This window comes from Schistocerca nitens, chromosome 4, assembly GCF_023898315.1.
Source record: "Schistocerca nitens isolate TAMUIC-IGC-003100 chromosome 4, iqSchNite1.1, whole genome shotgun sequence".
In the NCBI taxonomy this organism is placed as follows: domain Eukaryota; kingdom Metazoa; phylum Arthropoda; class Insecta; order Orthoptera; family Acrididae; genus Schistocerca; species Schistocerca nitens.
Genome location: NC_064617.1, coordinates 321,487,700 through 321,511,006, shown reverse-complemented (window position 1 = coordinate 321,511,006; position 23,307 = coordinate 321,487,700). Strand labels below are relative to the sequence as shown.

Here is a 23,307-nt window from a genome sequence, read left to right as displayed (position 1 = left end):
ATCTGCAAGGTGAAAAGTAAACTTAACATTAATAGTGTCATGTACTTTTAGGAGGTTTCGAGAAACAAGAACAAAAAGTTACGTCAAGCACAGTGGTTATTACTGTTCTTTATCTTATAAGGATGGAATCAAAGCAAGGATGTTCAGAGACTTATTTTTGCACGATTTCAATGCTTTGGTGAGATAACAGTTTGATATATTCAGGGGCGAGATAGCATTAGCACTTATGATGGAACCGAGTTAGAACCTGGAGAGGTTCAAGAAGGCCCAGAGATGATGAAAACACTGTAGAAATAGATAGGACCTGTTTAAAAATGGCTTGAAGCAACCACTAAGGCACTGAATTGTCACTTCATATTAAGTTAAGAGATATGTCTTTTATTCAGATGGAATTTAGGCATTAAATATTTATCATCAGTTGGACAAATCCACAACTGAGGCTTGGCATCACTCTCAAGGAAGGTAATTATGCATATCTTGGAAAAAGAATAAGCATTTGCAGACAGCAAAACTTTGGTGTCTTTTACATTTGGAATTACTGCAGTAGCAACAATGTATGCACAAAGCATGACAATGTGACCAAGACTACTCATTTTCAAGAAATAGTGAAGTAAAAGCAAATAATTATGGTTTCTGATGACTATCCAAATCAAAATAAAAACAGTGTTTCAAGAAGTGTCTTGGTTAACCTTTCTATCTAATCTGATCTTAAGATAAGAAAAGTAATATTGCAGAAAGGCCATAATATAATGGAGATGGATAGCATCCAACAGTGAAACATTTTCATTTTTCCAGTACCTACACCAGCATACTACGTCCAGCAGCTAGATACAGGAATGAAAACTCACTCATAATTATTTCTATGTGTCAGCTAAACAAATATCAAGAATTTTGAAAGCCTTCCCCATAATTTTATGTAAGTCAGAGTGTATACAACCCGGGAGATCCGGGAATTTTTTCATCCGGGAAAAACCCTGGATATTTTTAGAATCCCGGGAATTTTTCATTGTTTTAGTTTTCAGTTAAATTTTTGTAATTATGACTGGTAAGAACCGATACTAAACTTAAATGCGCCATATACAACAACTATGCGCAGTGCTCATGCGAGCGTCTCCCAACAGCAAAATGTGTCAAAGGCTTTAGGAAGACTATGCAATGCTTCATAACAACAAATTGCCTCTGATGAGCGTGATGTCACAACTGTTTACATTAGATTCATTTTAGTAGTTACGAGTTGGCTCATGCACAGTTGAGTCACATTTTGAGTAGTAGATTCTCCTGCTTCTGGCTACAGGAATGTGGCTGTTGGCAGCAAGCAGCTAGATGCTACCGGGAAAAGGGGGCGCCAAATTCATATTCTTGAGGGGAAAAAACTTGTTTCACAAAGCGTCTAGCATCCAGCGCATGTTTGTCTGTCGATTATTCATAAGATTTTGAAATGCTTCCCTGTTGGTTTTTGAACACATTTTAAGTTGATTTCTGAATGACTCATAAGTTGACTTTTGAATGCATGCATAGTGTACGTGATGTCTCTGACAGAATCCTCGCATCTAGAAATAAACTTTCTGCATACGAAAAGGGGACAGGGCTATACGAGCACAGTCGAATAAAGCTGAAAAGATGGATGCCAATCACTGTCTGATTAAGTGGCTGATTGGGTTTGCAAATGATCAGTGTTGTTATAATTACTAGCGAAATCCATAGATTCAGACTACTAGAATGGAGATAAACAACTGACAGGAATAACAGGTGAGAAAGATTCCGTATTATCTTCTCGGTGTATCCAAGAAAATGAAATTTTGACTGAAAATTTTTGGCGAGATCGCTACACTATAAGGACCAGTAGGACAGTCCCCGACTAGCAGCCACGTAAGTTCTATTCTGGAAGTAACGCAGAATAACTAAACCTGTGATTCTGGCAGGGTTAGTGAAGTTAATCGGCGAACAAATTTTGACAGTGGCAGCAATAGCTACAGAATTGGTGATGACAAGACTGTTTGTTAGAACGAAGAATGAGAAGAAACGGGGACATCACATAAATTATGGAAGAATAAGAAGATTCCAAATTTATATAAAAATTTCGTAATACTACTTTTCGATCTCGTGCTTGAGAAGCTGGTGTGTATGAATGAAACGTGAAACTATTTCCTAATGTAAAGCTTTTTACTTGTAGTAGGCCTAATAGGCATTTGATATTGGTACTTCGTGGATTATATTCTGTCGTGTTGGCAATTTGTACCAAAACAGTCTCGTTTATTTGGTGTGTTACAAAATTGCTGCCATATTAGAAAGGCCTATTTTGTTTTATCTAGCACACAGTGGCAAAATAGACGTAATCAGATCGAGAAACCACACCAGTCTTGGGTATTATTTGTATTAATAGCTTTTTCAGTATTAGATAATGACATTTCAATTTTGCATGTAGCAAAACGTTTGACGAACTTTGATGAGGTAATAGATTCTTTCGCAGAAAGGAAAGCACATCATGTAAAGCTGCAGCAAGATTAGAGAGAAAAAATGCTATATTGATTTTATATATCCTATATTTAATTTTATGTCACACAAAACAGCAAGTTGTTAACTAATAGACAATAAAGAGTTCAGATTTTCTGAAGAGTTCTTGTTCTCTCGATCACAAATAATCCCATCCGCTATTAATTGCGAGGTTTTTTTGAGAGGGGTAGACTGTCAAACAGGCCAACTAGGAGCAGGAGACGCACCACAGGACATTTCAATTTCCACTCTCCTGAATATAGTTTGGACGTGCGGTAGAAAAATGCTTTATGAAGAGGCGTGGCAATGCACTTTGGCATGCTTAAGACCAAATAATATGTCTGTCATTTCCTCGAATACATATATTTTATGTTTCAGACTATTCAGAAAGATGTGCGCTACAAGCTGAACATATTTTGAAAATTCTATTTTTTGTTAGTATTGACCCGGTTCGCAAATGTCGTAGACCTGGGGCTGATGTGCAGAGCAGTCTGAGTTATAGTGGGTAGTCTCCACGTGACCCGTGTTTACATCTAGTGATTTTTGCTGTTTCCCCTTCGTTTAGTCTTTGTTTCCCCTTCGTTTAGTCTCACGTCAAATGAAAACAAAACGGATATCTGTGGTCGGGAGCTATCAAGTGAATTAAAACACATTCACATAAATACGGAAGGCTGAAAGTTTCAGATTTTATTTTATTTACACTTTTTTTATAGTCAAGCATTAATCGCCTTGCGAAACAATGACGTTATTTTTGTCCATTTGCTAACGAAATTTGACTTTTGTTACCCTTTTCCGCAGAGGCAGTCAATGTATTTGAAACGAAATGTTTAATTCCACAGTACTGGCTAGTTTCAACTGTTCGCTGCATTTCAAGTGCACGTTTTCATTTTCTAGCACGTATGGCATTATGCCATAATAAAGAACCAAAGATGATGTTATACAGTACTGGTGCTCCAAGAAAATTTACACCTGGAAAACCACATAATGTATGATCTTCCAATGGTTTACACGTACGTACATACGAGCTTCCTACGTCATGATAGCTACCCAAGCACGGTGGCGCCTGTTAATCTGGCGCGCTCTGGCAACTGTTGAAATGAACCCATTTCTAACAGGCTGGGGGAAAATATTGCGAATAGTGGGTTGAAAAGTGTTACTTTCAAAGTAAATATCCTTTTATGTAAGTTGAACTATGTGCACGAATGTACCATGAATTTATTAAATCACAGAGCGTTTGCCTCTCATTTAAAAAATCAACTCTGTGATGACAAGTCATTTAGAAGAATTGCAAACCCTGAAGAGCAGACATTTATGTCATTATTAAAAATTTTGCTGGCACGTTTGTGTGATATATCTTAAAGTGTAACGTGCGCAAAAAAGATCGGCAGTATATGCGAAAGCTTAGCTTCTCTTGCAGCTTATTAACCTTAGAGACCAATATTACACGTGAAAGCTTTGCTTTTCTTGTAGCAACACTATGTATATAAATTTAAGCTATTAACTTTCCCTGTTTGTGTGTTCGTGCTAGTTAAGAGTGATTTTGCTGTAGGCTGGTTACATCACGTGTCCTATGCTCTGAATATCCACTGTCATCGGCTGGCGCACATGACATGAGCTACGAATAGCTTACAAAAGCGCATCGAAATCTCGATTTCAATGATTCGGAAAGTAACATGCGGTGTTTGGTGGAATTCCAATGTATACTTTCGTAATACAAAAATACACAACGTACATGTTGCTGCACATCAAAGATATTTCCAAAACGTGTCTTTTTCCATGAGTTTAGTTTTCTGAAGTGCCGGGAAATTGTATGGCCGTGTATGAAACCATAACCATTCAAAGGATTGATAAGGGAAAATATACTGTCACCCGGGAGAAAGTGTATTTTTAACCGGGAAATCCGGGAATTTTTTTTCCTTGTCCACGTATACACCCTGTCAAACCAAAAAGAAAAACTGGATTCTACAATGCAGGTAGATGGGAACTGAACTACCAAAACAGAAGCTTTTTATACAACAAATGGCTCTGAGCACTATGGGACTTAACATCTGCGGCCATCAGTCCCCTAGAACTTAGAACTACTTAAACCTAACTAACCTAAGGACATCACACACATCCATGCCCGAGGCAGGATTCGAACCAGCGGTCGTGCGGTTCCAAACTGAAGCGCCTAGAACCGCTTGGCCACACCGGGGGGCTTTATACAACAAGTTACAGAATGTTGGTACTACTCCCAGGATAAAGAAAGGTATCTGAAATGTCGTATATTGAGTCACTCAAAACAGAGTTATCAAAATTTTATAGCATAAATGATTTGAAACTATTAATGAACAAGAACCAGCCCTACTGCTGGTCTTGTTCTGTATGTAAGGTTTTTTTTTTTCTAACAAAATAAAGCAATGTGTTTATTTTAGATATGGAAAATCTTTATTTCTTCTTCCGTAATCTCAGAAGATTTCCAGATGTTGTTTCTATACTGAAAGTACAACAAACAATACAAGTTATTAAAGACTTGACTATAACAAAAAAAACTTCCTATACACAAAAAATGGTATTATATACACAGTAAAAACAATTACCATTCAACCAAGTCAGCACCAATTATGTCGTAAATGTAGAACTCCATACCAAACTTCTCGGATTTCTTCAACTTCCGCTGTTCAAGCTCCTATGCAAAATAGAAATAATGTGAATATACACCCAGAGATCACTTTAATAGCTTTAGTGCTACAGTATTATAGACACGAGTGGCTTTCACAATTTACATAATGTACTTTAGAGTTTTTCCAAGAACATTAGACTTCCCCTTTGTCTCAGCTTTTTGGGTACAGCAAAAAGTGTTTACAACAAGAATCCGATGACTGCAAAGGTCAAAGATCATAGAACTCAGAAAAAAAAGGTAGATGAAATATTATTTGAAATGTAAAATGTAGTGTCTGTGATGATAGAAGACCCCGCTGATCCTTTCCCTTGGACTGTAATACTGACAATATGTATGTTATGTAATAAGGTTGTTAGTGACTGGATTTTTTCCACCCAGTTAAAAAAAAAATACAGTATTTGAAAATCAGACAGGGAAATAGCAAACATTAAGTTGAGCCTTTATAAATACCACTAACTAACACTGTAACAACATAGTAATTTGTTGAATTTTTTTCAGTCTTTGATAGCAAGATTTTATAAAATTTGATTTCTATTTTGATCAATTATGATCATCTCCGTATCAGTCTGTGGTGATAAAAAACAAAAATTTCATCCAATAACAATTTTTTACAGCACCTACTTCAAAACAAACTGTTCTGAAGATGATCACAGTTTATCTAGACAAGTACAGTAATCTGTTCTTGCAATCAAAGATGACAAATTCTAAAACTTCAGATGATGGATCACTACCCTTCGCTGCTGCCATGCTACATTTCTCAGTATTGTTTATCCTCTGATACTATCACTGATTTACATTTAAGTTATATTCATCTATACATGCTTTGTTTTCTGCACAACCCAACACGAGTAAAAACCTCTATGCAAATATTTTTAATACTCTGAAGCAGCTGTCATTGCTCACTTGGGTGCTGTATTAGCTATCTCATGAAAACTTGACTGTTAAACAAATGCATTTACTGTTTATACTTAAAGTGAATGAAATGAGTGTGGATTACAGAACCATTAAGAAATGTTTGTGGTTTGATTGCTGAGGGAGTCAAAACACATTGCTGTGACCAAAAACGTCTGCCTTTACCTGCCTCTCTGATTCTTTTGGAAAATTTATGGTGACATTTTCTACCAAAGCACCAATTTCACTGGTTTACTTAATTTGACCATGGCAAAGAAAATAGTCGAATTACCAGAAACTAGAGGAGAACAAAAGGTAAATCTTTTGATTCAACAATACCACTATAGGAATACCAGTTGGGAAGCATAATGAATTTCTATAAACATTTTACAAAGTTAAAACCAGATGGGGCATTGGATACACTCAAAAAAACTAGAGGAAAACTAAAGGTAAATCTTTTGATTCAACAATACCACTATAGGAATACCAGTTGGGAATCATGATGAATTTTTATGAACATTTTACAAAGTTAAAACCAGTTGGGGCATACATTCAAACTTCTGCAAGTGTTTTCAAGATCATTATCACAAAGGTGAGAAGACTCTAGGAAGATAGACTTTTAATCTAGTTATATGCTATAGGAAGCTGCTGAGTGGGGGAACCATCCATTCGGAAGAGTTTACCTCATCAGATGATTTTCAGGAGAAATTCAAGTGTAACTACTGGTATAAGAAAATATAAGAGAAATTGATGCTGGAATTCAGTTCATGGGGTAGTTTCAAGAAGTACACACAGTGGCACCTAACAAGACCGAAGTATTTAGATAACCCAATATATGAAGTAAATTTAGCAAAGGTATTGGTAAGGTGTTTACCATATTATGTAAGAAAGAAAATTTTATGTAGAGGTTTCATTTGTTGAAAATATAGGCACGATGAATAATGAGCACAATAATCCCAGTTAAAAGGATACATGCCAGGGAGAAGGTAGATTTAACACTAAATACCAGAGAGGTTAATTACTGTCCGGCAAATAAAAGTCAGAATAGTAAATCGAAACAACAAAGATGGGGAGAACAAAGTGCTGATACACAAATGTTTACAAATAGTGGCCTCAAGGAAGGTGCTAGAATAGTGAAGTATTTTTTGACAAACCAAACAACAACAACAGTAACAGAAAACGATGGATGTCATAGTCAAGGGACACAATTCAGGATATGTCAAATTAAGTGCAGGCCCATATGAAAAGAAGTTGGTTGCTTTTAGTCAGGAAACACCAATATACAATTGGTTACTCGCTGAAGAAGACAAAGAAACAATTATAGAGTGACGATCTGGAAGTGAGTGTGAACATAGATTTGGGAAATGAAATTTCCCGTGTATCTGTGTCTTTGTTGGAAGTATTAAAACAATAGAGTGTATCCAATACTGCCAGTTAGTGGAGCATACATAGTAGAAATAACTGGAAGCAAAGCAAGACAAATTAAGCATGAAGTGTGGTTACTGATAACATCAAATAATTTTACGTCTATGCAGAAATGCTTGGTAGTGCCTAATGTAAATTTGCAGTTGTTCCTAGGTATTGATTGGCTGATAAGATTTAAAGTAATACTGGATTTTTCAGCACATATATTAACATGTACTTATCAAGATCAGTATTATAGCACCATGTAGTGGGAAGATTACTGGTAATACAGACATATAACATCCACCTTTTAACAACAAGCACCATGACGGATTTATAGATACACAAAGTACACTGCAAGAACTAATTAGGATGAAAGATTATGAATCTGGAGTACTTGGAAACTATGTTTGTAGTTTTAAGATCAAACATAAACTGCCTTTTTTCTATAAACCCAATTCGGTACCATTAAGTACAAAAGGAGATTAACAAAACGTTTAGGAGGAGGACTAATAGAAAGGAGTTCTAGTGTATCCAATAACCTGTTATTAGTAGTGTGTAAAAGGATGGGGGGAGGGACAGTGCGTCTAAAATTGAATGCATGTACTCTAAATAAGCACATAGATCCTGAGAGAGATCAAACAGTCAGTATAGACAAAATATTGATGAAGTTCGAGCAAGCAAAGTATTTTAGGTTGATGGGTCTCACATTGGGTATTGACAAATCAAAATTGGTGTCAATTCAAAGAAACTGACTTTTTTAAAGGGTAAGTCATACCAATTTAGAGTGTTATCCTTTTGATTAAATATCTCAGTGTTGCTATTCATAAGAGCCTTGGATGCTTAGCTGGGTACAGGTTTATTAAAATAACTAATAAGCTATGTAGATGACATAATCCAAGTGTCCAAGACATGGGGAGAACATTGTGATTTACTGATTAGAACATTAGAAAGGTTTTACATCAAATATATCACTATAAGACTGTCAAAGTCTACTTTTGGGACAGAAGAACTTAAGTTTCTTGGTCACTTGGTAGGCATAAATGGAATAAAAGCAGATCCAAACAGGAAACGAGCCATAAAATGTCTATAAACTAAAAGTACAAAACAATTGAAAGCATTTCTGGAACTAGCAGGACTCTATAGGAAATAGATTTGAGGTCAGACCTTGAATAATCATAAGCTATTAAACTTGTTGAAGGGGGTGGGGGAAAAAAAGTAAATGGATTTGAGGTAACGAAGAGTCTTAAGGCCTTTCATGAGATTAAAGTAGCTGTAGTAGAGGTAACCATTTTAAAACACCCACAGATGAACAAACCTGTTAAGTTAATTACTGACGCCGTAGAGTATGGAATATTGTGCATGTTATTTCAGTGAGGGTGGGATATTAGTATGGGAGAACATAAAAGAGGAAAACAGACAGGAAAAGTGGGAGGTAGCTGAAGTTTCATGGAGGGTACAGTCTTTATACAAGGTGAAATGAAAGGAGAGAAGTACTGAAGCACTCAATAAAGTAGCAGAAAAGGTGGGTGAGTTACTTTAAATTGGGAGTTATGGAAAAGTAATCCCCAATGAAGGAAGCTTGTGCCAGTTTCAGATGGACCCAAAGAAGGGAGGATCCCAACCACTTTCCGGGTAAGCAAACCCCAAAGAAGGGAGTGTATGCCAGGTTCGAGTGGATTCATGAAAGGGAGGATTCCAACCACATTAGAAGAAAGGAGAGGTACTTTACACTGACCTGGCCTGCAAAATAAAAGGATAAGAGTGCTGAATCCATGGAAATACAGCCTACAACAAGGGAGAAATGTTTAAGTGTAATATTCATGAAGAAAAGGAATAAAGATCCTGCTTGAGGTAGCATCTCCTCCAAAGTGGATAATAAATTGAGAAAGTAAAAATTATCTAACTCTCTAGTTTACCATGAGTAATTGACTCTTTGTAATCTTATGTTTGATCTTAAAATTTTGTACAATAATTGCTTCCTCCAGAGGTAAGAAAAATTAATGGTTAAAGAGCTGAAAGTGCTCTGGAAAAAAAAAGGCAATGAAATTACGGCTCATTCAATGCCACTTTGCCATCCAAAGTAGAGGAGCTCTTAAATATAAAAGAAAAGAGTGCATGACAATTCTAATTAGAGGATATGTATATTTGCATTGATTAACTGCAAAGTGTATGATCAAGACACCTTATCTCTTAGTGGAGGGATATGTAGTAATCCATGGCATTCACAGAAGGGCGTGTACCATGCACGTCAAATATAAAGCTCAGGGCAAAGATGTGTGTGATCGCAATTAGTTTGTAAACATTGAGCCACATACTGTGGGAAAGCACTACTCAATTGGTGCGAAATCTACCTGCTGGATAGGATTTGTAATCACTGTGGAGCAAGGAGGAACGAAGGAGCTCTGGTACCTTGGAAGATCTCTGACACCAAGGAAGACGAATATGATGTACATAAGTGATAGTTATGTACAGAATGTTAACGAGGTGTCTTTGAGACAGAAATTATTAGTTGGTTATGGGGGTAGTAACATTCTATGTAACATGTAGCTGCTTATGAGTTTTTGACAATATACAGAGTTAATTGGACTTTATTTGAGTAGAGGAGCAATATTTTGTTTTACAGCCAATTCACTTATACAAATGTGGAAGGAAGAAAGAAGTTCGATGCCAAGGAAGAACAGGGCACAGCTTAGCTGGATGCTGAGATAAATCACAAGAGTTGAGATAAATCACAAGAGTTGCAAGGACGAATCTCTACACCAATCTAATAAGGGAATGTTATGGTTGTGATGTTAAGTGTAACTGCATGGAGTAATAGGTCTAGAACAGACGTTGCCTGAACAGTCAAAACATCGCCACACAAGCTTAATACAGCAGTCATCAGCATTTAATAAACACTCAAAAATGCCATGAGTAATGAGGATATTAGGGAAGGGGCACTACATTTGTAGTGTGTGGATAAGTTGAGAATTTGGCTCTGATGGGAGGGATGCTGCAGTAGTCCATGCAGTTGCAATGACCACTGTGTTCGGATGGTGCAGTGGTCAGGGCATCTGCTTAATAAGTACAAGAGCCAGGTTTGAATCCTGGTTTCGCACAACTTTTCAACTTTCCCCACTGATCTGACCAATGACCACTTGCAGCCAATGTCTGTAATTCCCTTTTTTTTTTGCCTGGAGAGGCTTTGGAATCACAACCATGGAGATGGTAGTGGCAGTGCTAGGACAGTGGACTACACTGAACCTTTGGCAGGGTTGGGAGCTCCTCAATGCTGGCAGCCACAGCCTTTTCTGGCGTTCTGGGCAGAGGTATGGTCTTTGAGGTAACTGTAGCAGCACAAGTGCACTGACAAATGCAGGTACTAATGCTGACACTACCAACCTCCATTTGTGTACAGCACTGGTCTTCTGAACTGGTTGTTTAAGAACAGAAGCAAAGGAGGTAGTGAACATGGGGGGCTGCCAGGCCTTACAGATATTTTTAGCCTTACCATACAGGATGAAATTAATTGTTTTAATTTCCAGTATCCTCCTTTCTTCAAGGAAGACACTGCAGTATCTACTCCAGAGAGGTGATCCCCAGAGTAGTTCACACACTTCAAAGGAGATCAACAACTGACTCCTGGGCAGCTGTACCACATTTGCCACAAGTGGTTTCTACCTTACACCCAGGAGTGGTATACCCAAAGCACTGGCATTTAAAGCACCACATGGCGTTCGGGACATAAGGCTGCATGCCTAGGTGGAGAAAACCTGCCTTGACAGGCTCTGGAAGTTTCATGGTGTTGAAAGTCAGTATGAACAGGCCTGATTTCACTTGATTACCATCCACTCTTTTCATTAGGTTTTGCACGTCAACAATGCCTTATTAGGTCCAATCAACTTTCAGTTCTTTTCTGGGAAAGTACACCTTTGCTGTAGTTCACAGAGTTGTAGAGTTTAGTTTCTACTGCATGCTCCTCAAGGCATTGAGTTTTCTGGAGGTCCTTTACTTGTTGGGAACTAGGTGTTTCTACCAACAGCATCCCATTGCGCAATAGCCTGACAGCTTTTAAAAGGCCAGCAATCCCCTGTAAACCCTTCTGAATCTAGAAAAGGAAAAGCTTCTCAAACTAACTACTATAAACACAGTCTGACCAACAGCATGCATTCCGTTACTATTAACATGAGCACTCTGAAAAATCCCTATCTCAGGAGGACTGGCTACACAAGCCCTCATGTTGAATTGCATGCCCATACCAGAGGTGTACACATTCCACTTTTAACCTGTCCCTGCTTGCCTGGTAGATAGACATGCAAGCTGCCGCATGTTAGCAGTGCAATGGGCTGGCAGCTTCACTCCCCTCCAAGCCACGCCATGCCCAACTCAAGCGCACGCTAAAGAAGTCTTTCTTGCCTGCCCATCTTTCCACTGTGCTACTCTACGACACAGTTTATTGTGTACACTTCCAATGTAGTGTTATGAGTAGAGTTCGGAGGTTGATGGAAAGTATTTTTTTACCCGAGTATCACAAGATGAGACTCAATGAAATATAGATTGATTTTGGGTCACTGTAGGCCAGAAAATGGTTGATTTTATTTGAACTTTTTTTCCTTTTTAGTGTATTTTGGGTTTATGTACTGCATTTATTTTGATATGAATGATTTTCTCTGAAACTTCACTGTCTTTCAACTAGTACTGGCTATTCTCAATTTGAAGCATCATCAGGTAACCTCTAATACATGTTTTCTTTAGTAGGAAGAACCATCTCTGAAAGTTGAGATCACTGCATCTAAGAACCTGAAGATGTCTATTATATTGCAACGGAACTAAAGTTAGGTTTTGGAAGTCTACTTTTTGTAACCTTCGTATATTTCTGCCAAATATGACCCCAGTTACAACACTTAATTTTTCCAGATGTGTGTTGCAGGTTCACTGAATTCATTCTAAATGGCAAAACAGTTCATTCAAAATTTCCCAAATTCATTCTAGCCAACACAAAGTTTGTTTTGCATACTGTGTTAATCTAAAAAGTATATGCCTGAAAGAAGCAACTATTCTTTCATGCTAAGGTTTCTTCGCACTATGTCAGTTACCACCAGAATGTGGTTTTAATATCCACTGAGCCACATTTTTTGCTATCTGAATCAGTGTTTACCCTAAATTTAGAAAGCCTCTCAATGCTTCGGCCTCAAGTCCTTAGTACACAGTTCCACACAGTTGTCAGCCACTAAGTCTTTGACTTCTTTCAAAATACATAGGTTGGAACTTAAATAGTGGCAACACTGCTGTGGAGACACTATGCAATGGACTCTACTATTGTCACTGATAGCACATGTTGTTGATATACCTACCGTACCTCCGAGCCCATCCCATGTGCCCGCAATCGAGGGAAAAACAGCCACTTGTGAGCAAGCTGTCTAATGTAACAGTGTCACTCTGTTTTCGAAACAGGAACAATGGAGTTGGATCAAGATTGAATGGGCCAGAGGTCATACAGCACGACAGCGTCATCGAAGTCTTCAAGAGGTATGCGGGGAATCGGCATTGCCGTACAGAACAGTGGTGCGTTGGGTAAAAGCCTTCAACAAAGGTCGGCAAACTGTGGCAGACATGCATCAGGCAGGTCATCCTAGTGTCTCTGAAAAAGAAGTGCACGCTGTTGCCGCGTTAGTGGACAGTGATCGACGCCATATGATTCGTGAGCTCGCCCACGAAACCGGATTAGCGCATACAAGTGTGCCTGGCATCCTGAAGAAATGCCTGGGCACGTGAAAAATTGCATCACGATGGGTTCCGCAAGACTTGACAGAAATGCAAAAATGGATGCTCAGATGCACTTTGAGCACTACGAGTGCGAAGGAGAGGCTTTTTTACACTGTATCTTAATACTGAATGAGACATGGTCACATCGTGCCAAAACTGGAACGCCAATCCAACGAATGATGTCATTATGGGTTGCCGCGAAAGTTGAAAGTGCATCAAAGCCCCAGTATGGTGAAAGTTATGGTGATCCTTGTGTACGACTGTGATGGTGTTATTTTAACACATTACATTCCTCCATGGCAGACTGTCTGTGCACAGTATTACTGTTCATTTTTGGAGCATCACTTGTGAGCAGCTCTGCAGAAGCGGTGACACTTTCTGCGCAACCCACCCATCATTTTGTATGAAAATGTGCAGGCGCATACAGTGCATGCTGCAGCTGCTCTGTTCCGTCGATGGGACTGGGAAGTTGGTGACTACTTCGAAGGACAGTAACAGGTGCAAACATGTAACTCTTTTGTATCAGTTGTGAATAAATAGTTGCCACTATTTAAGTTCCAACCCTCATATTTATGGACTGAGGAAATCGCTGGTCAAATTTACAACCATGTCATAAAACACTCAAGGTTCCTGAAAGAGTGTTAATTAACTTTTTATACAATTTATATTGAGAGACACCTACTGCTTTATTGGAGCTGCCCCATAAACTCATGAAAACTTTTCCCCTGCTGGACTTGAGCTCCTTTTCATGTCTGGTATATATTCCCCAGTCTTAATTTCTCCTCAGCCTCCTCCAAGTTCGGTTTGTTTATTTTGCTGCTCACACAGTTATGATAAATGAGCTGCAATGAAACTACCTACCCAAACATATATCTGGCTAGTCATAGTGGATTAACAGTGCAACCTTTTGTCAGGTGTAGCAGGCTGAATGGGTTCTGTGAAGCTTGCACTTGTGGGAACCCAAGTTGGCCTACTCTAACCACTGTGCTTCAATACACATGTATTCATGCATCTGTGCTGCGGCAGATTGAACTGTTTTAATGGTTGCAGTGGAGATAGGGGAAGGCAGGATGGAAGGAGAATTTGTACACCTCTGGCTGATACCCACCAGTGGCCCACCTATTCCACTGGGAGTGAAACATTTCATTTCAAGCATTCCATCTCAGTTCCACAATCAGTTAGGGAAATACAACAGATCCACTCACAACAGAGATGTGTGTGCCTGAGTAAGCCTTATACAATTGAGGTGCAGCAGATTCCCCGGAAGTTGTCCACCAACAACTGTTCCACCACAACAGCCATGCACCTCATCGGCATGCAGTACACTTTGAAATTGAGGTTTTTTCCTTTTGTAGAGGTTTTTCCACCCTCGTGATCTGGGTGATCAAACAAAGATCCCCGTTCCCTGTGACACACAATGTTCCAGTGCCACACAATATGGTGGTCACTGAAGCATGTACAGAGCTTATGGTGACAGATGATTGGTAGTGCTTACCAGATCCCCAGCTCAGGAATCCCAGTGTTGCCAAGACCATCCTAGAAAACAAATTCTGAGCCTCAGAGGGCTGATTATTTTGATGAAACCATAACTAACATATACCAAAATGGATTTACTTAACTTGGCATGCTTTAAAAGTATAAAGTGCAATTTGCCTTTTTGTTATGCTGCTATTGTGTAAACCACGCCGCGAGAATGAGCTCTGCGGTTTGCCAATATTTCTGTCAACATGTTTTGGGATCAAAGATCACGCCACACAGCCGAATACCACAGATAAATTTCACATCTTCTTTGGAGTCGTATGATGTAAAATAGGATAGTCAGACATATATGTGTGTGTGCAATATATGCAACATACACGTATGTGGGTGAAGCTGTGTGTTAAAAACTAATATAACACTTATATGTGTCAAGAGAAGCTGTAATCTATAATTTTTCTCTTGCAATTTCTAGAACGACAATGTAAGATTTTCATGGCCTCAGTAAGTAGTAAGTTCAGTCACTGTGTGTGTGTGTGTGTGTGTGTGTGTGTGTGTGGCAGGGGGTGGGGATGCTTCATTACATTGCCCTTCAGTTTTCATAAATTAATGTTAGTTTATGTGAAACAGTGCCATATCAAAACATGAGAATGTGTTTCATGCTGTTACTGCTTCTCGACAGTGCCGTCACAGCCAATCACGGTCAAATGCATTGGCACAACCTTCTATGTAGTAACCTTGGGTTTAGGTAGCAGTAATGTGTAGTGATGAGATTTGTACTGGACATGCCAGCATGGAGATGTGCATCAGTCTTCGAGCTGAGAACGACAACTTGCATTCAGTGTCCTCTTTGTAAGTTAGTACTCCCTACAGTTTACCAACACCAATGGAAGTCTTTGATATAATTTGTAAAGTCTGTTACCGTCCTAATCAAATTAGGGAAAGAAATTATAAAACAAACTGACAAAAAATTGGGTTTGTTGATAGAACACATCCGGAGGCATCAAGAAACTGTCAGTTTGGTAATGGAGGGTAAAAATTTACAAGGAGTTGGTTGGTTGGTTGATTTGAGGGAGGGGACCAAACAGTGAGGTCATCAGTCACATCAGATTATGCAAGGGTGGGGAAGGAAGTTGGCCATGCTCTTTCAAAAGAATCTCATCCCGGTTTTTGCCTGAAGCAGTTTAGAGAAATCGCAGAAAACTTAAATCAGGATGGCCAGATGCTGGTTTGAACCATGTCCTCCTGAATGAAAGTCCATTGTGCTGACCCTGTGTGGAAAGAGACCAAGTATCAAATACAGTAAGGAACTTCCAATAAATGCAAGTTGCAGCATTTATGCACAGATTAAGACGTTAGCTCAGGGAGCAGAATAGGATAGAGCGAAGTCTGCATGAAACCAGTCTTTGGACCAAGACCACCAAAAACAACAACATAACACTGGCATCTGAAATCATCGAAGAGTAACATACTACTCAAACGCGTATAGGTGTATCTGGTTGGAACTAGTGCTACTGGACTGCAGAATATACTCAGGTAGCTGCCTGTTCAGAACTTTTTGTGATATTAGCTGTATGTATAGGAGTTATACTTCTTTTTATAAAGAATAAGGATAACAAGTTTGACATTTTCAAACAATGGAAAATCCAGGATGGTATGTAACATCTCGGCATCTCTGCTATATGGTGAGAAGCAACTTTCCTACTCATAAGACTAATACTTTTATGTTCCTTGTGAATCAAGTGGCTAAGGCAAAGACAAAAGTTGTAGTTTAACATATCAACTGCATCAGAAAGGGAACACCACCTAAGTCAGATTACAACTCAGACAGAAACTGACTGTCCCGATAAAGAAACTATCAACCAATCAGCATGTAAGGAAACCACAGAAAATTTGAATCAGAATGGCTGAACCAAAATATGAATTCCACTTCACACACTGTGATTAAGCCAACATCTCCCCTTTTAAATCAAGTTCCGTTGGGCCTAATGTTATTCGCTGAACTATACACAGAGCTCATGGTGATAAAATCTGTGGAGGCTTTGAGCTAACACTACCAACAGACCCTAGCATTTGCCAGACCAAATATGATTCAGTTCTCACCATTTACCACCACCTACGAGATGTGCAAATTTATGGTCAAAATGAGAACTGACCTCCTCCAACCTTTAAGTTCTTTGCTGCTTTTATTGAAAACTGGAAGAATAAAAGTAATTAAAGAGAAGTGTAAGCCCAGCAGAAATACATACATAAATGCATTGATGTGTCATTGATAAAATAACAGTGTGTATGTTTTGTTTTGATATGATGGTTTGTTAGTAATTTCTAAATTAGGAATAAATAATACTATTTTCTCACAGGCTGTAGAATTTCACTGAATTTGCTCCTCTTTATTGTTGCTAGGACAGCTTTCCTCCCCTTTAAGTAAGTTTTCATGAAATCTCCAGCATTTGGAAAAGAGAACCAAAAACTCGAAGCTGATCTTAATGTTAGCAGACCACATCCAAACAAAAATCTGTAAAAAATTCAAACTATGTAAAAGGCACAATTTCTTCATTTAGTGTTTCCTATTGTATTATTAATTTAGAAATAAAACAACAGAAAGTCCAGCATGGAATAATATCAATATGAATAGGATAGATTGCTACTCACCATATAGAGGTGGCTCGAGTTGCAGACATGCACTTTTCATTGTGCATATCTGTGACTCAAAGCCTCTTCTATATGGTGAGTAGCACTCTATCTTTTTCATATCATCGTTAATTTAGATATAATATTTATAAGGAATATTTTCACCAAAATTTAACCACTATTAAATACACACAAACAATAAAGACAGGTTAGCAAGCCGCAGCAGTAGTAATTATATATATTAGCTTTAATCCTTTGCACTCCAGACACAGGGCATCTCAGCGCACTCTTATTTTAATTGTGGCCAGCCAGGTGGCGAGCACACCACAGAGAATTGCGAGAGTCATTTTGTGAAAACAGCGAGGCCACTGACCAACAATTAGGGTACGCATCAAAAAGTGCACTTTTAGATAAATTTACATAAGCATTACAGTACAAAACTTTTCATTGTATGAAAGTTTTTAAGCTCTTCTCAGTGGACTTTCCATTTTAATTTCACTTTAACTGTTTACAAATGAAGCACCATTATCATCAAAATCATTGTCACTGTCTTTTTCACTTAGACATCTCTCTAAATGCTCTACAATCTCTTCCTCAGAAAGGACTGTGCACGGAGAATTAACCATTTCACACCTACTAACTTGAACATAATAATTACAACTTCTCTCTCAACACAACTGCTACAGCTTGACACCAAGTTAACTCAGGCTTCTCTAGATGACAGTACTGTTCAGTACTGAAGAGCATAGTACAGTCAGATTCAAGAACGAAGCATGTGAGAACTACAAAAAATTAGGTCAAATGACGCTCGAAATCAGAGGGGAAAACAAAATTCGCAATGCTGAGTGCCACTTGCCATTGGAGTGCTAGGAATTAACAGGAGATTCCTGGAAAGTGCTGGAGGAAATCAGAGAAGACACAGGAGGGAAGGATGAAATGTCATATATTGCAAGGATAACTTATTTTTAGTTAATGCAAAATGTTAACAATCCAACATACAAATGAAGCACCGAGTTGGCAATTGGCACATAAACAAAACAGATATCATAGCTAGCTTTTGGACAAATCAATCGTGTAGTTGAGCTGCAGTGCCTGCACAATGTACTTAATGTGGACAATGTGGTGTAGCTTTGCTCCAGTAAGTCTAAACAAGAATTCATCCAACAGCTAGCAACATTCTCAGTGTGGTTCATGTGCCAATTGACATTTCAACACCTCAGCTATATGGTGGGTTGTTACCTTTACTCCTGTTATTTACTGTTTATTATTTTTATGTTCGTTTATACATTTTCTTCCAATCTGCCTTTCCATCCCATTTCACTCACTTTCCTGGCAATTTTCTCTAATTACTGATTAGTCTTATGTGCTCTGAATATTTCCTATTTTACAACAAGAATGAATCTCAGATTCCAAAAGACACTGATTTTTAGGTTACGTGTATCGACCGGTTTCTGGAGCTACTTAGTAAGGCCCATATTTGTTCCTTTCATACAGTCCACAACAGAATTAAAGGGTCACTTTTTGAAACCATTCATTTTCTCCAGATGTGCCAGAGAAGTTTGAAATTTGGTTCGAAGTTGCCAACAACCTTCCTTTGTAATGGTGCAAAAGCACAGTTCTCTGTGACATCACAGGCTTGGTGAAGCTTCAAAAAGCAAGGTGTATATACATGAATAAGAGAAAGGCTTGAGCTGAGACATTCATATGAGGTGTAAAATGGGTAATGATGTTGTATTAGCACCAAATTTCACCATAATTATGTCCAATGTCACTGTCCATATGGCACACCATGGGAAGATCACCACTTCCCGCCCCCTCCTCCCCTTAACCACATCTCATCCCTTCAATTGACACTTCTGCAATGGAAGACAGAACTGTGATGGCCAGTGTTGAAATAATGCAGCCTTCTTATGGTTAGCTGAGGAAAACATCTGAAACACCGTCACTCAGACTCATTGCAGAAAGACCTCAGGGGATGGCGTCAATAAAACCATCCCTTCCCTTGGGGCATTGATTTACACACATTTTGTGACTGAAAACGAGTTTGCAATGCAATATGCTACAGACCATTGTTATTGACAACCTTTGACACTGTTGTTATCCCCCCCCCCCCCCCCCAATGATTCAACCCTTCTCTAAGGACACCATAGAGCTGCAACCCCGTTAATGTGATCTGAACCCTTTGGAGTGTAGTGTTACCATGATTTTTGCTTTGGTATACAGGGTGGAACCACTATGGACCATTCAAATCCAATCAAGGAAATTTGAATGTGATCTGCAGCAGCGAAGAGTGTTTCTGCTGTTTCAACCCTCTTATGGTGTCATCAAGGAGGGGGAGGGGAGGGCATTGACATTCGCATGAATAAAACAGCAAAGGGTCCCTCTAAGACTCCCCCAACTCGGCAACATCCCTCAGTGCCATCCACACATCTTTCTTGAGTGCTTTAAAAATGTACCTTTATGGAGACAACCCTCGACCAATTCCTAAGCACCTGTGGACGGGCAACTCCTTAGACACTGCTCGTATTCAGCACACCTGCAAGCACGCACAAGAGCAACAGTGTAGCACAACTCAGATGAAGGGTGTCACTGGTTTATTTGCTCACAGGTGCCTAGAAATCAATCAAGGCTTGTCTCTGTACAAGTATATTTTTAAAGTGCTCAGCAAAGGTGCATAGGTGGCACCGAGGGTGTTGCCAAACTGGGGGAGGGCGGTGGGGGTCTTATGAGGCACTGTTTACTGTTTTCTTCATGCAACTGTCAAAGTCGCAACCTGCCCCTCCCCCTCTCAATCATGCCATAGAACAGCGTGAAACAGGAGGGCTGAAGAAACAAATGACCTTTGCTGCTTCGGATAACCTTCAAATTTCACTGAATGGTTCTGAATGGCCCTAGTGTTTCCATCCTGTATACCAGAGCAGAAATTGTGGTCATGCTACACTCCAAAGGGATCAGATTAGGTCCAATGAAGTTGCAGCCCCACAGTGTCCTTAGAGAAGGGTTTAATCATTTGTAGGGTGTCTGAGGTTGTCAAGAATGTCATTCTGTTTCATACTGCACTACAAACTGTTGTTTTTGACAGCAAAATGTGTGTAAGATGATGATGATGATGATGATGATGATGATGATGATAGTGTTGTTGTTGTTGTTGTTGTTGTTGGTGGTGGTGGTGGTGGTGGTGACTTGAGGTGAGGGGCACTCGACATCATGGTCATCAGCACCCTGATGAAAAGTCATGGGTGGGGCGAAGGCTGTCCCCACATGCGGAGCAGTTTATAATGCATTAAAGTCTGCCTCCCTGCCCGACAAATTTAGGGATGAGGCCTGACAGTTCACAAAATTTTCCCACCCTTGTAACACTGGAATCAGTACCTGCAAGGATGGTGGGCAAATCTCCATCGAGACTGAAGGGCTGTCCTAATACCAGTATATAGGACACACAGCCACAATATGCTGAACTGAAAGTGGCACACCACAAACTTCAAAGAGTGGTGGATCCTCCCACTGGAGGAGGAAGCCTTGTGTTAAAGGACTATGCTTGATGCACAATCTGGTAAGCAGAACCTCCTTTCAGCAGTGATGCTGACATGAAGTCCGAAATGCCTTTGTGGTCGATTTGAGCAAACATATTTTGTTGTCTGTCACCTTCAACCATTCAGTCTCCCACTGACGCATGATGCGTCTGTCAGAAAATGAGATGATGGCATGCAGTGGGATGAGACACTGATGGACAGTACCATGCCAACATACTTCCTTAGTGGCTTAGTTGGCCATGTTGTAGGCCTGTATCCCAGTGAAAGATCACCTCCTTGCCATGGTGTTGGAGCTGCTGTAAGAAGTCATGGATGAGCTGAATCAGCGGGTCTACTGGATACATTCGGTTAAGTGCTTGCAGTGCACTAAGAGAGTCAGAACAGACAAGAAATCTTGTACGGTGATGTCTGTGAACCCTCTCCAGTGCCATCAGAATGCCATATAATTCCGCATCATAATTTGTAAATTGTTCTGGGAGTCGCACTTTAAAAACCCTATCAGGGAAAACAGTAAAACAACTGAGGACATCCTCTTGCTGGGACCCATCTGTATAAACAATGGTTTTAACTCCAGTATGTACAGAAAATGAACAACAACAAAGTTGTAAAAACAAAATCTGGAGTACAAGTTTTGGGTCTCTGAAGACGCCAAGGTGGCAATGCGTTCCATACCTGGTTGTGTATTTTGATGCCTGATAGATCCAGATCCTTAAGACCGTCTGTAGCATGTATCCCAAATGGGTGGGTTACATGAGGCCGATTCCTGAACAGTCGTTAAAAGGTGGGTTAGACCACTGAACTAAATATCAAGGAGTGAGATGACGCTGAGATTTTCAATGCCTGTCGAGCCAAAAGGATATGTTGCCGAATCCAGAGTGGTGGTTCACCAGCCTATGCACACACATTCTGAATTGGGCTGGTCCAAAAGGATCCACTCAATATCCAAATGTGTTCATGGTGGATAGCATCTAGCATCTTGAGGTAGGAAGGACAGGCTCATCCATTGACCAGGCTGCCAAAATATAAAATTGATCAAACAAATGTCCTTTAATACTACAGGAGCTGGGACTTGTCAGCTCCCCGTGGTTTTTCTGTTAAGGCATTTCAAAATATCCAATGACTGGAAGGTTCATAGGTCTTTCAGGTGTGGAAGCCAAGTTAATTTTGAGTCAAATAATAAACCCAAAAAGTGTACAGTGTCTTGGAAACATAAAATGTTGTCCCTCATTGTGAGCACTGGATGGTTAAAACTTCAACGAGCACGGTTAAAATTGACAAATGTAATCTTCTTGGGTGAGAACTGAAAACCAGTTGTCCTGGACCAGGTTTCTAGCCTCCTAATGGTCAACTGTAGCTGCCTCACCATTGTTATAAGATCAGAGGAAGAGTACAAGATTGCAAAGTCATCCACAAACAGAGAGCTTTTGGCAGGGCTCCTCACTGCGGAGGAAATGCCATTGATAGCAATAGCAAACAATGTGACACTGAGGACACTGCCTTGGGAGGACCCAGTTCTCTAGAACACAGCAGTATGACATGGCATCGCCAACACGATATTGAAAATGCCAGTCCTCGAGAAAGGATTGGATAAGAAGCGGCAGATGTCCACGTAGTCCCCATTCATGAAGTTGGCGAAGGATGTTGTACCTCCAAGTAGTGTCATATGCTTTTTTGTGGTCAAAAAACACAAAAACCAAATGGTTTTGGGATAAGATGGACTCCTGTATTGCCGTCTCCAGTAGAAATAAGTTGTGAAGGGTGGAATTGTAGTGCCTGAAATCACACTGGGAGTGGTTCAGGTGACCTCAGAATTCAAGCAACCAGACAAGGCGGCGGTTGACCATACGTTCAAGAATCTTACCCATACAACTGGTAACGGCTACACTCCAGTAACTGTTAGGGGTGCTATGGTCCTTGCCTGGTTTCCGGAATGGAATTAATATTGCCTCCTTCCAAGTTGTGGGGTGCTGTCCACCAGATCTGACTGAAACCAGGGAGGAGCTGTCCTTTCATTTCAGGGCACAGATGACAAAGCATGGCATAATGGATCTCATCAGGTCCTGGAGCAAAGTCTCTGGCTACAGACAAAGCCGATTCCAGTTCCCACATGGAGAATGTAAGGATGTAGACTTCCTCATTATGAAGAAGAAATTGAGCTCCCTCATCTCTGTAGTCCTACGGAACACCTGAAAAGCAGGAGCTTGTCTGGATGACAAGAAGTCTCCAGTTAAAACCTGAGCCATGTCTTCTGGCATGTCCGCCAAGATCCCATTACTTGACAAGACTGTAATGGGATGTGTACTAACCTTGCCTGCAATCCGTCTTATTGATTCTCAGTCTTGTGCAATGAAAGTGGACCAATTAATCGAAGTCATGAATTTCTTCCAGGAAGCCCTCTTCCATTCTTTTATCACTCGCCTCCCATGTGCTCTCGCAGATCTGAAGGCATGAAGATTTTCTGTAGTTGGG

At 39.7% G+C, this 23,307-nt stretch overlaps 1 protein-coding gene across 3 annotated transcripts in view; it reads right to left on the bottom strand.

The window, feature by feature from the left end:
• LOC126253679 (serine/threonine-protein kinase 19-like) overlaps positions 1-23,307 on the bottom strand; it is a 67,776-nt gene that overhangs the window by 8,926 nt on the left and 35,543 nt on the right. For 2 of the 3 annotated variants that reach the window (XM_049955202.1, XM_049955204.1), the window contains exons 3-5: positions 17,033-17,189; positions 5,073-5,161; positions 4,898-4,969 (exon numbers count right to left, since the gene is read on the bottom strand). In XM_049955202.1, coding sequence (XP_049811159.1) covers positions 4,921-4,969; positions 5,073-5,161; positions 17,033-17,189 — 295 coding nt within the window. In that variant the 3' untranslated portion in view covers positions 4,898-4,920. Of the gene's footprint in view, positions 1-4,897; positions 4,970-5,072; positions 5,162-17,032; positions 17,190-23,307 lie in introns of those variants that run through there. The other variant, XM_049955203.1, reaches the window with a different exon arrangement.